Source organism: Balaenoptera physalus, assembly GCF_965194825.1.
Source record: "Balaenoptera physalus genome assembly, chromosome: X".
NCBI classification, from domain to species: domain Eukaryota; kingdom Metazoa; phylum Chordata; class Mammalia; order Artiodactyla; family Balaenopteridae; genus Balaenoptera; species Balaenoptera physalus.
The window spans coordinates 50,699,754-50,716,242 of NC_138903.1; the positions used below are offsets into that span (position 1 = coordinate 50,699,754).

Consider the following 16,489-nt stretch of genomic DNA (forward strand, 5'->3'; position numbering starts at 1 on the left):
ACCGGGAGGAAGCTCTGTGCCTGGAGGGGACCCGCCGCCATCTCCGGTCTCTTGACTTCGCCAGGGCCCACCGGAGAGAGCTGACACCCGGGTCCTATAATCCTTATGGGGGAACAACCTTGTACCTCCTGGAGATCCACGCTCCAGCCTGGAAACACGCGGGAAATCAAGCTTCCAAAAAAGCGCTGCCTCCTAGCTCCACGTTGGGATTATCCAGAAGGAACCCCCAACAGAGGTAGTACCCCTCTCCCTTCCACACCTCCTCCAGCATCACCGGGCCTGAAGTCGCACCCACCTTCTCCGGAGAAATAGTACAATATACTTCTCTTACCCCAAACCAGGTCAGATTCTTTCTCATTTGGGATATCCAGGCTCTCTGAAACTTAATTATATATTTTCCCAGATCTCCTTCTCCCTTTCCCTATTCTCTCCACGATTTCAAAATTGAAGAAAGAACATGCAGGCATTAAATAGCTCTTTCACAAAATATGTGGGGGTGAATTTATGGATATTTAATAACATTAAGTAATTATTTTTAATATATTAGCTATGACAATCTTGGTTATATTTTTAAGAAGTAGACTTAATCTTTGGATATGCTTGAAAGTAATTCAGTAGGGCCCAGGTGAGGGGTACAAACAAAATGTTCATGAGTTGATAATTGTTAAAGCTGAGTGATGTATACATGGGGATTCATTAAACTGTTCTTGCTACTTTTGTGTGTATTTGAAACTTTTCCATTCAAAAAACGATTGGTTCAAGATCAATAACATTATATTGAAGGCCTAATTCCTATGGCTAACACTGTGCTAACAGAGTATTGTAAGGTGAGCCTTCAGAGGTGCGTGTTTCTCTGTGTATGGCAGGAGAATTTAATTAGTAAAAAAAAAAAGTTACAATATGGTAAGTCAAACCCAAGTGCCATAATGTTTGCTTGTTCAAGGTATTCAGGAAGCAAGGCGGGGGGAGGAGGGGAGAGGGGGATGAGATGGACCAAATCATTCTGCCTGGTAGTAATCTTGAGCCATAAAAGAGGAAGGGGTAACTCTGGGTGGGCCTTAAAGGGTGAGTGACATCTGCCATGTGGAGGGGGAGAGAATGCTTTTCTGGCTTACCTTTCCCAAGGCATGCTTGTTCTAGGAAATCTTGGCTATAACTCTGAATGTATGAGAAGAACTAGGAGGTGAGATAGAGTGCTGCAGGGCCTTAAATGTTATGCTAAGGAGTATGCAGTTTAATCCATAAGCAGTGGAAACCACTGAACATTTTCAAGGAAGTATTGTATTTTAGCAGTCCAGTTTTTACTATCAGAAAAACGATCTTCTATTTAGATGAGCTTATAGAATGCAAAAAATAAACTCTGACCCAAACCTCACAGATTCTTGTAATCCAAAGGAGACAGGGCATCCTTTCTTCATTCATGCAACAAACCTTTAAGGAGCCCTTGCAATGGACTAGGCATTATGCTGGGAGCTGTAGGGGATGGATAACCAAAGCACATAGGAGTGAAACAGATATTTGAATAAATAGGTCAATGAATGATGGGATAACAGTGGCAACTAAGGGAGCTCTGGACTTGGTGCTTGGTGGTAGTGCATAGAAAAAGAATGAGCTCTATTGTGCTTGAAAGCATCACGCAGTCATTCCTTACTGCCTGATTTCCCTCAACTTTACCTCTTTGTTCAAAGGGGTAGAGTTGGGGCTGGGAGGCACCATAGGGATAGCAATGCTCAAACAGAAAACAAAGAAGGTTGTACAGGGCAAAAAGTGCAAGAGCTACATAATTTCCTCCAGTGACTCAAATCATTGAAAATTATAATAATAAATATTCAGCAAATATTTACTGAACATCTTTATGTGCCAGACACTGTTCTACAAAGCTTCCTAGAGTCTCTGCTCATAATTGCTATGAAATAGATCCCTTCTAATATTGTCTATGTAACTGTTTTTCACGAATATATAACTGCAATGAGGGTATGGTAAAGCATAAGGACTTGAGGAGCCCAGGGGAGAGATGAACAGTAACAGAAGAAATGATTTAACGTTATTTTATTATTTTTCAGTCTTTGAGGGATTGCAGTATGACTCCATTTCCTTGGAGCATCCATAAAATAGTTATTCAGTGAAGACAATGAAGATTATTGACAACGCTACCCTGCTTTTCTGATGTCCTGCTTCAGGAAGTTGTGATTTTTAAGGTAATCTCTTTACCAAAAACTTTTTAAGGAAGGAGGAGGAATAAGAGTTGATTATGACACATTAAACATAACTAACCAAACAAAAAACAAAAAGCTAGCACCAAATGATAAATTGAAACCATTTTCTGCATTATATGAAAGCATATATACCATATAATAATAATGTTATCTATAAGCTGTTTTGCTATATTCATTTCTAATTACCTTATAGTTCCTGCTGTTACTGTGAAATGTATGTTTTAAACCACATTTTCAGATTATTGCCCATAAATGGGAACGTGATTGATATTTTTACATACTGATTTTATACACTGTAACCTTTCTGATTTATATCTGTTCTAATAATTTGTAGGTTCTCTGGATTATCTGTTAATTTATTATATTGTGAATAATGGCAGTTTCTTCCTTTCCAATATTTATTTTTTAATTTGTCTTACTGGGCTAGCTAGGATCTTCGGTACAATGAGAAATAGTGGCAGTGACAGAGGATTTCCTTGTCTTGCTCCTGAATTTACAAGGAAATTCTATATGTGTTTCACCATTTTTAGTAGATTTTCTTTTTCAGGTTAAAGAAATTCCCTTGTATTCTTAGTTTGCTGAGAGCTTTTATTCTGAATGAGTACGGAGTTTTTTCTCCAAATACTTTGTATCTACTGCCATGATCATATGGGGTTTTTTCCTCCATTAATATGACAGTGTGACTGTGTGATAAATTACAATATTCAGTTTTCTAATGTATTTCCTGCTTTTGGTTTCATCAGGCCTCACCATTGAATATTTTGTCCCCTATTTTTATAATTTTTCCTTTTATATTTATTTTTTTCTTTACTTTCTTTTTGTTTGCTCTTTTTCTAATTTACTTATTTGGACCATTAGCTCAGTAATTTTAAATCTTCTTTCCTAAAATAAGAATTTATAACGAAGTTTTCCACTACATACCGCCTTAGAAGAATTTCACAGGTTTTTATGTGTAGTATTTTTATTATTATTCAATTATTATTATCTAATTGCTCTTATGATTTCTTTTTTGACTCATGAGTTATTTGGTTTTTTTTTAATTTACATACATATGGATCTCTTTTTTAGAAGTCATATTGTGAAATCATTAATCCAGTTACAGTTAAACTTCATCTTTATTATTCTTCTGGTAGCAAAAAGCAAAATTATACACTGGCTCCTCATCCCAATAGATTTCAGCAATATAAAACTTTTTCTTTCATTAAATACATAGGGAAACTGTGATTACGCTATTCAGTGATGGAGTTATTGATGATATTTATACTTGTGTTTTTAAACTTTTTATTTTGATCTAATTCTACACTTAAAGAAAAATTCTGAGAATATTACAAAGAACTCCCATACACCCTTTACCCAGGTTCACCAATTACCATTTTGCCATGTTTGCTTTATAATTCTTTATCTGTTTCTCCCTCTCACTCTCCCTTCCCCTCTCCCTTCCCTGTCTTAAACCTCCCCCCTCCCTCTCTCCTTCTCTCTCTTTGAACTATTTGAGAGTAACTTGCAGACATCATGCTCCTTTACCTGTAAATACTTCAGTGTATATTTCCTCAGAATAATGCCTTTCTCTTACATAACCTCAGTACATGTGTCAAAATAGAAATTAGACATTGTTCCAATTTTTTGCTCCATAAACCTTTATTGTCAAGATTATCCACTCATACTCACTGAAAAAGAGATGAGTTTGGGAGAACATGTATTTCAAATGGACAATGTAAGCTCTATTATAGTTCCTTTTTCCCCAGCTTTATTTATTTATTTATTTTATTGGAGTATAGTTGCTTTACAATGTTGTGTTAGCTTCTGCTGTACAATGAAGTGAATCAGCTATATGTATACCAATATCCCCTCCCTCTTGAACCTCCCTCCCACCCTTCACCCCATCTAGGTCGTCACAGAGCACTGAGCTGAGCTCCCTGTGCTATATAGCAGGTTCCCACTAGCTATTTTACACATGGTAGTGTATTTATGTCAAACCTAATCTCCCAATTCGTTCCACCCTCCCCTTCCCCACCCCCCATCCACATGTCCTTTCTCTACATCTTCGTCTCTATTCCTGCCCTGCAAATAGGTTAATCTGTACCATATTTCTAGGTTCCACATATATGCGTTAATATACGATATTTCTTTTTTCTTTCTGGCTTACTTCACTCTATATTACAGACTCTAGGTCCATCCACATCTCCACAAATGACCCAATTTCATTCCTTTTTATGGCTGAGTAATATTCCATTGTATATATGTACCACATCTTCTTTATCCATTCATCTGTCATTGGACATTTGTTTCCATATCATGGCTATTGTAAATAGTGCTGCAATGAACATTGTGGTACATGTGTCCTTTTGAATTATGGTTTTCTCAGGGTATATGCCCAGTAGTGGGATTGCTGGCTCATATGGTAGTTCTATTTTTAGTTTTTTAAGGAACCTCCATACTGTTATATTTGACATATAACATTGTAAGTTTAAAGTGTACAGTGTGATGATTTGCTACATGTATATATTACAAAATGATTACCCACGATAAGATTAGTTAACACATCAATCACCTCATATAGTTACTATTTTTTTGTGTGTGTTGAGAACTTTTAAGATCTCTCCTAGCAACTTTTAAGTATACAATACAGAATTGTTAACTATATTTATTATACTATAGTATTAACTATACTATAACTATAGTTCTATAACTATATATACTATAACTATAGTATTGATTAAAGTATAATATACATCATGCTTTATATTAGATCCCCAGAACTTATTCATGTTACAACTGAAAGTTTATATGTTTTGACCACCTTCACCCATTTCCCCTACCCTACAACCCCTGGAAACCACCAATATACTCTCTGTTTCTATGAGTTGAGTTTTTTTAGATTCCATGCATAAGTGAGAGCATACAGTCTGTCTGACTTATTTCCCTTAGCCTGATGCCCTCAAGGTTTATCCACTATTCCAGAAATGACAAGATTTCCTTTTTTTTTATAGCTGAATAATGTTCCATTGTGTATATATATAAATTTTTTTCTTTGTCCATTCATCTGTCAGTGGACACTTAGTTTGTTTCCACATCTTGGTTATTGTAAATAATGATGCAGTAAACATAGGGGTTGCAGATATCTCGAGATCATGATTTCATTTCCTTCAGATATACCCAGGAGTGGAATTGCTGGATCATATGGTAGCTCTATTTTTAATTCTTTGAGGAACCTCCATACTGCTTTCCATAGTAGATATTTCAGTTCACATTCCCATCAAGGGATGTGCAAGGGTTCACTTTTCTCTATATCATCACCAGCATTTGTTATCTCCTGCTTTCATTAATAGCCATTCTAAAAAGTGTGAGATATTTCATTGTGGTTTTGATTTGTATTTCCCTGATGATTAGTGATGTTGAGTACCTTTTCATGTGCCTGTTAGCCAGATATGTCTTCTTTGGAAAAATGTCTATTTAGGTCTTTTGCACCTTTTTGAATTAGATTACTTGTTTTTTTGTATTGAGTTGTATGTGTTCCTTATATATTCTGGATATTAATTTCTTATCAGATATGTGTTTTAAAAATATTTTCTCCCATTCCATAGTTTGCTTTTTCATTTTGTCAATCATTTCTTTTGCTGTGCAGAAGCTTTTTAGTTTGGTATAGTCCCATTTGTTTATTTTTTGCTTTTGTTGCTTATGCTTTGGGTGTCATATCCATAAAATAATTGCAAAGACAAATATCAAGAAGTTTTTTCCCTGTTTTCTTCTAGGAATTTTATGGTTTCAGATCCTTACCTTTAAGTCTTTAATCTATTTTGAATTAATTTTTGCTAGTGGTATAAGATTGGGCTCCAGTTTTATTCTTTGTCATGTGAATATGCAGTTTCCTCAGCATTATTTACGAAGTAGACTATCTTTTCTCCATTAAGTACTCTCGGATCCCTTGTCAAATATTAGTGGACTGTATATGCAGCATTTTATCCTGGGCTCCTGATTCTGTTCAAAAGTCTGCATGTCTGTTTTTATGCCAGCACCATACTCTTTTGATTACTATAGCTTTGTAGTATATGAAATTGGTGTTCCAATATTATTATCTAGGCCATATTACAATTTGACCTATTTATCTCAATAATGTCTTTTATAGCTATTTTCTTTTCCTGATCAAAGTTTCAATCCAAGATGATGCATTGCATTTAGTTCTCATGTCTCTTTAGTTTTTTTTTTTTTTTTATTAACCTGGAACAGTTCAACCTTTCTTTGTTTCTCATGACATTGACAATTTAAAAGACTATAGAACAATTATTTTGTAGATTGTTCCTAAGTTTAAATTTGCATGCCAGTTCCTCATTATTATGTATAGATTATGCATTTTGGCAGGAATGTCAGAGAAGTAATATATTGTTCTTAGGGCAGCATATCAGTGGCACATAATGTTGATTTGACCCCTTAGAAGAAATGTTAACCTTGATTACTTGGTTCAGATGATGTTTGCTAGATTAATCCACTCAAAAGTTCCATTTTCCTCTTTGTAGTTAATAATTTTCCTGGGGGTACTTTGAAACTGTGTAGATATCCTATTCTTCATCAAACTAAAATCCACTGGCCTTAATATCCATTGATAATTCTTGACCAAATCAGTTATTACTATGAAGGCTGCAAAATGGTCATTTTCAAACATCATAATTTTTACTACATTAGTTTGTATTCTACTTCAAGGAAGAGATTTTTGTCCCCCTCCATCTATTTATTTATTTATCTTAGTTTGGCACACAGATTTTTTTACTTTATTTCATGAATACGCTATTGCTATCATAATTTATTTTAATGCTCAAATTGTCCCAGTGGCAGCCCATTCAACCTAGATTCTCTGTTTATTTGACATATTCCCATCATTCTTTGATATATACTTTGACTTCAACCTTTCCTTACTTTTTTTTTTTCCTTACTTTTTTACTTTCACGTTTGTCTGGTATTTCCTGATTCATTGACCATTTCTCTATGGATCTCTGGTATCATTTAGTGGGAGACAGTATTTGGAAACCAAGACATGGGTACATGGATTTTTTTTTTACTTTTAAAAAAATTTTTCATACAATTGTAAATGTTACTTTCCATTTACAGTTATTACAAAATATTGGCTATATTCCCCATGTTGTACAACACATCTTTGAGCCTATCATATACCCAATGGTTCGTACCTCCCGCTCCTCCACCCCTATACTGCCCCTCCCCCTTCTCTGCACTGGTAACCACTAGTTTGTTCTATATATCTGTGAGTCTGCTCCTTTTTTGTTATATTCACTAGTTTGTTGTATTTTTTAGACTCCACATATAAGTGATATCATACAGTATTTGTCTTTCTCTTTCTGACTTATTTCACTTAGTATAATGCCCTCCAAGTCCATCCATGTTACTGTAGATGGCAAAATTTCATTTTTTATGGCTGAGTCATATTCCATTGTGTGTGTGTGTGTGTGTGTGTGTGTGTGTGTGTGTGTGTGTATACCCAATTTTATCCATTCATCTGTTGATGGACACTTACGTTGCTTCCATATCTTGGCAATTATAATGCTGCTAGGAACATTGGGGTTGCATGTATCTTTTTGAGTGACTGTTTTTGTTTTTGCTGGATATATACCCAAGAGTGGAATTGCTGGGTCATATGGTAGATCTATTTTTAGTTTTTTGAGAAACCTCCATACTGTTTTCCACAGTGGCTGCACCAATTTATATTCCCAACACGAGTATAAAATGGTCCCTTTTTTCCACATGCTCACCAACATTTTTTATTTGTGCTCTTTTCAATGATAGCCATTCTGATAGGTGTGAAGTGATATCTTGTGGTTTTGATTTGCATTTCCCTGATGATTAGTGATTTTGAGCATGTTTTCATGTGCTTGTTGGCCACCTGCATTTCCTCTTTGGATAAATGTCTATTCAGTTCTTCTGCCCATTTTTTAGGTGGGTTTTTATGATGTTCAACTGTATGAGCTGTTTATATATGTTGGTTGTTAATCCCTCATAGGTCATACCATTTGCAAATATTTTCTCCCATTCACTAAGCTGACTTTTCATTTTGTCGATGGTTTCCTTGGCTGTTCAAAAGCTTTTAAACATGATTAGGTCCCATTTGTTTATTTTGCTTTTATTTCCTTTACTTTAGGAGACAGATCCAAAAAAATATTGCTGTGATTTATGTCAGAGAGTATTCTGCTTGTGTTTTCCTCTAGGAGTTTTATAGTATCCAATCTTACATTTAGGTTTTTAATCCATTTTGAGTTTGTTTTTGTATATGGTGTTAGAGAATGTTGTAATTTCATTCTTTTACATGTAGCTGTCCAGATTTCCTAGCACCACTTATTGAAGAGACTGTCTTTTCTCCACTGTGTATTCTTCCCTCCTTTGTCGTTGATTAATTGACTGTGAGTGTGTAGGTTTATTTCTGGGCTTTCTATCGTGTTGCATTCATCTACATGCCTGTTTTTGTTCTATTGCCATACGATTTGGATTAGTGTAGCTTTGTAGTATAGTCTGAAGTCAGGGAGCATGATTCCTCCACCTCTGTTCTTTTCTCTGGAGATTGTTTTGGTTATTAGGGGTCTTTTGTGTTTCCATACAAATTTTATGATTTTTTTGTTCTAGTTCTGTGGAAAATGCCACTGGTACTTTGACAGGGAATGCAATGAATCTGTAGATTGCCTTGAGTAGTATGGTCATTTTAACAATATTGATTTTTCCAATCCAAGGACATGGTATATCTTTCCATATTTTTATGTCTTCAATTTCTTTCATCAGTGTCTTAACAGTTTTTGGAGTACAGGTCTTTTGCCTCCCTAAGTGGGTTTAGTCCTAGGTATTTTATCCTTTTTGTTGCAGTGGTAAATGGGAGTGTTTCCTTAATTTCTCTTTCAGATTTTTCATCATTAGTGTATAGGAATGCAAGAGATTTCTGGACATTAATTACTTGACCAAATTCACTGATTAGCTCTAGTAGTTTTCTGGTAACATCTTTAGGATTCTCTATGTGCAGTATCGTGTCACCTGCAAACAGTGACACCTTAACTTCTTCTCTTCTGATTTGGATTCCTTTTATTTCTTTTTCGTCTCTGATTGCTGTGGCTAAAACTTCCAAAACTATGTTGAATAATAGCGGTGAGAATGGAAAACCTTGTCTTGGTCCTGATCTTAGAGGAAATGGTTTCAGTTTTTCACCATTGAAAATGATGTTGGCTGTGGGTTTGTCATATATGGCCTTTATTATGTTGAAGTAAGCTCCCTCTATACCTACTTTCTGAAGGGTTCTTATCATAAATGGGTGTTGAATTTTGTCGAAAGCTTTTTCTGCATCTATTGAGATGATCATATGGATTTTCTCCTTCAGTTTGTTAATATGGTTTATCACATTGATTGATTTGCGTATATTGAAGAACCCTTGCATTCCTGGAATAAACCCCAGTTGATCATGGTGCATGATCCTTTTAATGTGTTTTTGGATTCTGTTTGCTAGTATTCTTTTGAGGATTTTTGCATCTATGTTCATCAGGGATATTGGCCTGTAGTTTTCTTTCTCTGTGACATCTTTGTCTGGTTTGGGTATCAGGGTGGTATGACATCATAGAATTAGTTTGGGAGTGTTCTTCCGTCTGCTATATTTTAGAAGAGTTTGAGAAGGATGGGTGGTAGCTCTTTTCTAAATGTTTGATAGAATTCACCTGTGAAGTCATCCGGTCCTCAGCTTTTGTTTGTTGGAAGATTTTGAATTAAACTCTCAATTTCAGTGCTTGAATTGCTCTGTTTATATTTTCTATTTCTTCCAGATTCAGTCCTGAAAGGTTGTGCTTTTCTAAGAATTTGTCCATTTCTTCCAGGTTGTCCAATTTATTGGCATATAGTTGCTTGTAGTAATCGCTCATGATCCTTTGTGCTTCTTCAGTGTCAGGTGTTACTTCTACTTTTTCATTTCTAATTCTATTGATTTGAGCCTTCTCCCTTTTTTTCTTCATGAGTCTGGCTAATGGTTTATCAATTTTGTTTATCTTCTCGATGAACCACCTTTTATTTCATTGATCTTTGCTATTGTTTACTTCATTTTATTTCAATTTATTTCTGATCTCATCTTCATGATTTCTTTCCTACTGCCAACTTTGGGGGTTTTTTGTTCTTCTTTCTCTAATTGCTTTAGGTGTAAGGTTAGGTTGTTTATTTGAGATGTTTCTTATTTCCTGAGGTAGGATTGTATTGCTATAATCTTCCCTCTTAGAACTGCTTTTGCTGCATCCCATAGGTTTTGGGTGGCCCTGTCTCCATTGTCATTTGTTTCTAGGTATTTTTTTATTTCCCCTTTGATTTCTTCAGTGATCACTTCGTTATTAAGTAGAGTATTGTGTAGCCTCCATGTGATTGTATTTTTTACAGATCTTTTCCTGTAATAGATATCTAGTCTCATAGCATTGTGGTCAGAAAAGATACTTGATACGATTTCAATTTTCTTAAATTTACCAAGGCTTGATTTGTGACCCAAGATATGATCTATCCTGGAGAATGTTCCATGAGCACTTGAGAAAAATGTGTATTCTGTTGTTTTTGGGTGGAATGTCCTATAAATATCAAATAAGTCCATCTTGTTTAATGTATCATTTAAAGCTTGTGTTTCCTTATTTATTTTCATTTTGGATGATCTGCCCTTTGGTGAAAGTGGGGTGTTAAAGTCCCCTACTATGATAGTGTTACTGTCGATTTTCCATTTTATGGCTGTTAGTATTTGCCTTATGCATTGAGGTGCTCCTATGTTGGGTGCATAAATATTTACAATTGTTATATCTTCTTGTTGGATCAATTCCTTGATCATTATATAGTGTCCTTCTTTGTCTCTTGTAATAGTCTTTATTTTAAAGTCTATTTTGTCTGATATGAGAATTGCTACTCCAGCTTTCTTTTGATTTCCATTTGCATGGAATATCTTTTGCCATCCCCTCACTTACAGTCTGTATGTGTCCCTAGGTCTGAAGTGGGTCTCTTGTAGACAGCATATATATGGGTCTTGTTTTTGTATCCATTCAGCCAGTCTATGTCTTTCGGTGAGAGCATTTAATCCATTTACATTTAAGGTAATTATCAATATGTATGTTCCTATTCCCATTTTCTTAAATGTTTTGGGTTTGTTATTGTAGGTGTTTTCCTGCTCTTGTGTTTCTTGCCTAGAGAAGTTCCTTTAGCATTTGTTGTAAAGCTGGTTTGGTGGTGCTGAACTCTCTCAGCTTTTGATTGTCTTTAAAGATTTTAATTTCTCCATCAAATCTGAATGAGATCCTTGCTGGGTAGAGTAATATTGGTTGTAGGTTTTTCTCGTTCATCACTTTAAATATTTCCTGCCACTCCCTTCTGTCTTGCAGAGTTTCTGCTGAAAGATCAGCTGTTAACCTTATGGGGATTCCCTTGTGTGTTATTTGTTGTTTTTCCCTTGCTGCTTTTAATATGTTTTCTTTATATTTAATTTTTGATAGTTTGATTGCTATGTGTCTTGGCATGTTTCTCCTTGGATTTATCCTGTATGGGACTCTCTGTGCTTCCAAGACTTGATTAACTATTTCCTTTCCCATATTAGGGAAGTTTTCAACTGTAATCTTCAAATATTTTCTCAGTCCCTTTCTTTTTCTCTTCTTCTTCTGGGACCCCTATAATTCGAATGTTGGTGCATTTAATTTTGTCCCAGAAGTCTCTGAGAATGTCCTCAGTTCTTTTCATTCTTTTTTCTTTATTCTGCTCTGCAGTAGTTATTTCCACTATTTTATCTTCCAGGTCACTTATCCGTTCTTCTGCCTCAGTTATTCTGCTATTCATCCCTTCTAGAGTATTTTTAATTTCATTTATTGTGTTGTTCATTGTTTCTTGTTTGCACTTTAGTTCTTCTACGTCCTTGTTAAATGTTTCTTGCATTTTGTCTATTCTATTTCCAAGATTTTGGATGATCTTTACTATCATTATTCTGAATTCTTTTTCAGGTAGATTGCCTATTTCCTCTTCATTTGTTAGGTCTGGTGTGTTTTTACCTTGCTCCTTCATCTGCTGTGTGTTTTTCTGTGTTCTCATTTTGCTTATTTTACTGTGTTTGGGGGTCTCCTTTTCGCAGGCTGCAGGTTTGTAGTTCCCGTTGTGTTTGGTGTCTGTCCCCAGTGGCTAAGGTTGGTTCAGTGGGTTGTGTAGGCTTCCTGGTGGAGGGGACTAGTGCCTGTGTTCTGGTGGATGAGGCTGGATCTTGTCTTTCTGGTGGGCACGTCTGCATCTGCTGGTGTGTTTTGGGGTGTCTGTGGCCTTATTATGATTTTAGGCAGCCTCTCTGCTAATGGATGGGGCTGTGTTCCTGTCTTGCTAGTTGTTTGGCATACGGTGTCCAGCACTGTAGCTTGCTGGTCGTTGAGTGAAGCTGGGTCTTGGTGTTGAGATGGAGATCTCTGGGAGATTTTTGCCATTTGTATTACGTGGAGCTGGGAGGTCTCTTGTGGACCAGTGTCCTGAAGTTGGCTCTCCCACCTCAGAGGCACATCTCTGATGCCTGGCTGGAGCACAAAGAGCCTTTTATCCACACGGCTCAGAATAAGAGGGAGAAAAAATAGAAAGAAATAAAGAGGATAAAATAAAATAAAGTAAGACAAAATAAGATAAAGTTATTAAAATATAAAATAGTTATTAAGAAAAAAATTTTTTCAAAGTAAAAAAAAACAAACAATAATAATGGACAGTCAGAACCCTGGGACCAATGGTGAAAACAAATCTATACAGAGAAAATGTTATACAGAAGCATACACATACACACTCACAAAAAGAGGAAAAGGAGAAAAAATAATATATCTTGATCCCAAAGTCCACCTCCTTAATTTGGGATGATTTGTTGTCTATTCAGGTATTCCACAGATGCAGGTACATCAAGTTGAATGGGAAGCTTTAATCCGCTGCTTCTGAGGCTGCTGGGAGAAATTTCCCTTTCTCTTCTTTGTTCGCACCACTCCCGGGGTTCAGCTTTGGATTTGGCCCCGCCTCTGCATGTAGGTCACCTGAGGGCGTCTGTTCTTCGTTCAGACTGGACGGGGTTAAAGGAGCAGCTGCTTCAGGGGCTCTGGTTCACTCAGGCTGGAGGCAGGGAGGGGTACGGATGCGGGGCGAGCCTGTGGCGGCAGAGGCCACCATGACATTGCAGCAGCCTGATGCGCGCCGTTCTTTCTCCCGGGGAAGTTGTCCCTGGATCACGGGACCCTGGCGGTGGTGGGCTGCACAGGCTCCCGGGAGGGGAGGTGTGGATAGTGACCTGTGCTCACACACAGGCTTCTTGGTGGTGGCAGGAGCAGTCTTAGCATCTCATGCCCGTCTCTGGGGTCCGCCCTGATAGCCGCAGCTCGCTCCCGTCTCTGGAGCTTGTTTAAGCGGCGCTCTGAATCCCCTCTACTCGCGCACCAGGAAACCAAGAGGCAAGAAAAAGTCTCTTGCCTCTTCGGCAGGTCCAGACCTTTTCCCAGACTCCCTCCCGGCTAGCTGTGGTGCACTAACCCCTTCAGGCTGTGTTCACGCCGCCAACCCCAGTCCTCTCCCTGTGATCCGACCGAAGCCCGAGCCTCAGCTCCCAGCCCCCACCCGCCCCTGCGGGTGAGCAGACAAGCCTCTTGGGCTGGTGAGTGTTGGTCGGCACCACCCCTCTATGCGGGAATCTCTCTGCTTTGCTCTCCGCACCCCTGTTGCTGCGCTCTCCTCTGTGGCTCCGAAACTTGCCCCCTCTGCCACCCACAGTCTCCGCCTCCAAAGGGGCTTCCTACTGTGTGGAAACCTTTCCTCCTTCACAGCTCCCTCCCACTGGTGCGGGTCCTGTCCCTATTCTTTTGTCTCTGTTTTTTCTTTTATTTTGCCCTACTCAGGTACGTGAGGAGTTTCTTGCCTTTTGGGAAGTCTGAGGTCTTCTGCCACTGTTCAATAGGAGCAGTTCCACATGTAGATGTATTTCTGATGTATCTGTGGGGAATAAGGTGATCTCCATGTCTTACTCTTCCGCCATCTTCTCCTCCTCCTCCATTCCAAAGGTTTTGAGTCATTGTGTTTTCATGGTCATTTTTTTCTCGGTATTTTTTGATTTCCTCTTTGATTTCTTCAGTGATCTCTTGGTTATTTAGTAGTGTATTGTTTAGCCTCTATGTGTTTTTATGCTTTACAGATTTTTTCCTGTAATTGATATCTCGTCTCATAGCATTGTGGTCAGAGAAGATAGTTAATACGATTTCAATTTTCTTAAATTTACCAAGGCTCAATTTGTTACCCTAGATATGATGTATGCTGGAGAATATTCAATGAACACTTGACCAGAAAGTGTATTCTGTTGTTTTTGGATAGAATGTCCTATAAATATCAGTTAAGGCCATCTTGTTTAGTGTATCATTTAAAGCTTGTGTTTCCTTATTTATTTTCATTTTGGATGATCTGTCCATTGGTGAAAGCGGCGTGTTAAAGTCCCCTACTATAATTGTGTTACTGTCGATTTCCCCTTTTAAGGTTGTTAGCATTTGCCTTATATATTGATGTGCTACTATGTTGGGTGCATAAGTATTTACAATTGTTATATCTTCTTCTTGGATTGATCCCTTGATCATTGTGTAGTGTCCATCTTTGTTTCTTGTAATCGTCTATATTTTAAAGTCTGTTTTGTCTGATATGAGAATAGCTACTCCAGCTTTGTTTTGATTTCAATTTCCATGGAATATCTTTTTCCATCCCCTCACTTTCAGTCTGTATGTGTCCTTACATCTGAAGTGGGTCTCTTGTGGACAACATATATGTGGGTCTTGTTTTTGTATCCATTCAGCCTGTCTATGTCTTTTGGTAGGAGCATTTAATCCATTTGCATTTATGGTAGTTATCAATATGTATGTTCCTATTAACATTTTCTTAATTGTTTTGGGTTTGTTATTGTAGGTCTTTTCCTTATGTTGTGTTTCCTGCCTAGAGAAGTTCCTTTAGCATTTGTTGTAAAGCTGGTTTGGTGGTGATGAATTCTCTTAGCTTTTGCTTGTCTGTAAAACTTTTAATTTCTCCATCAAATCTGAATGAGATCCTTGCTGTTTACTGTAATCTTGGTTGTAGGTTTTTCCCTTTCATCACTTTAAATATGTCCTGCCACTCCCTTATGTCTTGCAGAGCTTCTGCTGAAAGATCAGCTGTTAACCTTCTGGGGATTCCGTTGTATGTTATTTGTTGTTTTTCCCTTGCTGCTTTTAATACTTTGTATTTAATTTTTGATAGTTTGATTAATTTGTGTCTAGGTGTTTTTATCCTTGGATTTATCCTATATGGGACTCTCTGCGCTTCCTGTACTTGATTGACCATTTCCTTTCCCATATTAAGGAAGTTTTCAACTATAATCTGGTCAAATATTTTCTCAGACCCTTTCTTTCTTCTTCTTCATAGACCCCTATAATTCAAATGTTGGTGCATTTAATGTTGTACCAGACTCTCTGAGACTCAATTCTTTTAATTCTTTTTTCTTTATTCTGCTCTGTGGTAGTTTTTCCACTATATTATCTTCCAGGTCACTTAGCCATTCTTCTGCCTCAGTTATTCTGCTATTGATTCCTTCTAGAGAATTTTTAATTTCATTTATTGTTTTGTTCATCATTGTTTGTTTGCTCTTTATTTCTTCTATGTCTTTGTGAAACATTTCTTCTATTTTCTCCATTCTATTTCTGAGATTCTGGATCATCTTTACTATCATTACTCTGAATTCTTTTTCAGGTAGGCTGCCTATTTCCTCATATGTTTGGTCTGGTGGGTTTTCACCTTCCTCCTTCATCTGCTGTGTGTTTCTCTGTCTTCTCGTCTTACTTCACTTACTGTTTTTTTGGTCTCCTTTTCACAAGCTGCATGTTCGTAGTTCCCGTTGTTTTTGGTGTCCCCCAGTGACTAAGGTTGGTTCATTAGGTTGTGTAGGCTTCCTGGTGGAGGGGACTGGTTCCTGTGTTCTGGTGGCCGAGGCTGGATCTTCTCTTTCTGGTGGGCAGGACCATGTCCGGTGGTGTGTTTTGGCGTGTCTGTGACATTATTATGATTTTAGGCAGCTTCTCTGCTCATGGGTGGGGTTGTATTCCTGTCTTGCTAGTTGTTTGGCATAGGGTGTCCAGCACTGTAGCTTGCTGGTCGTTGAGTGGAGCTGGGTCTTAGCATTGAGATGGAGATCTCTGGGAGATCTTTTGCTGTTTGATAGTATGTGGAGCCTGGAGGTGTCTGGTGGACCAGTATCCTGAACTCGGCTCTCCCAC

General features: G+C 37.4%; 1 protein-coding gene across 1 annotated transcript in view; it reads left to right on the forward strand.

The window, feature by feature from the left end:
• Positions 1-16,489, forward strand: part of NBDY (negative regulator of P-body association) — a 26,041-nt gene continuing 9,552 nt past the window's right edge. Inside the window, exons 1-2 of the mRNA XM_082445036.1 lie at positions 1-341; positions 2,064-2,198. Coding sequence (XP_082301162.1) covers positions 106-312 — 207 coding nt within the window. The 5' untranslated portion in view covers positions 1-105 and the 3' untranslated portion in view covers positions 313-341; positions 2,064-2,198. The remainder of the gene's footprint in view (positions 342-2,063; positions 2,199-16,489) is intronic.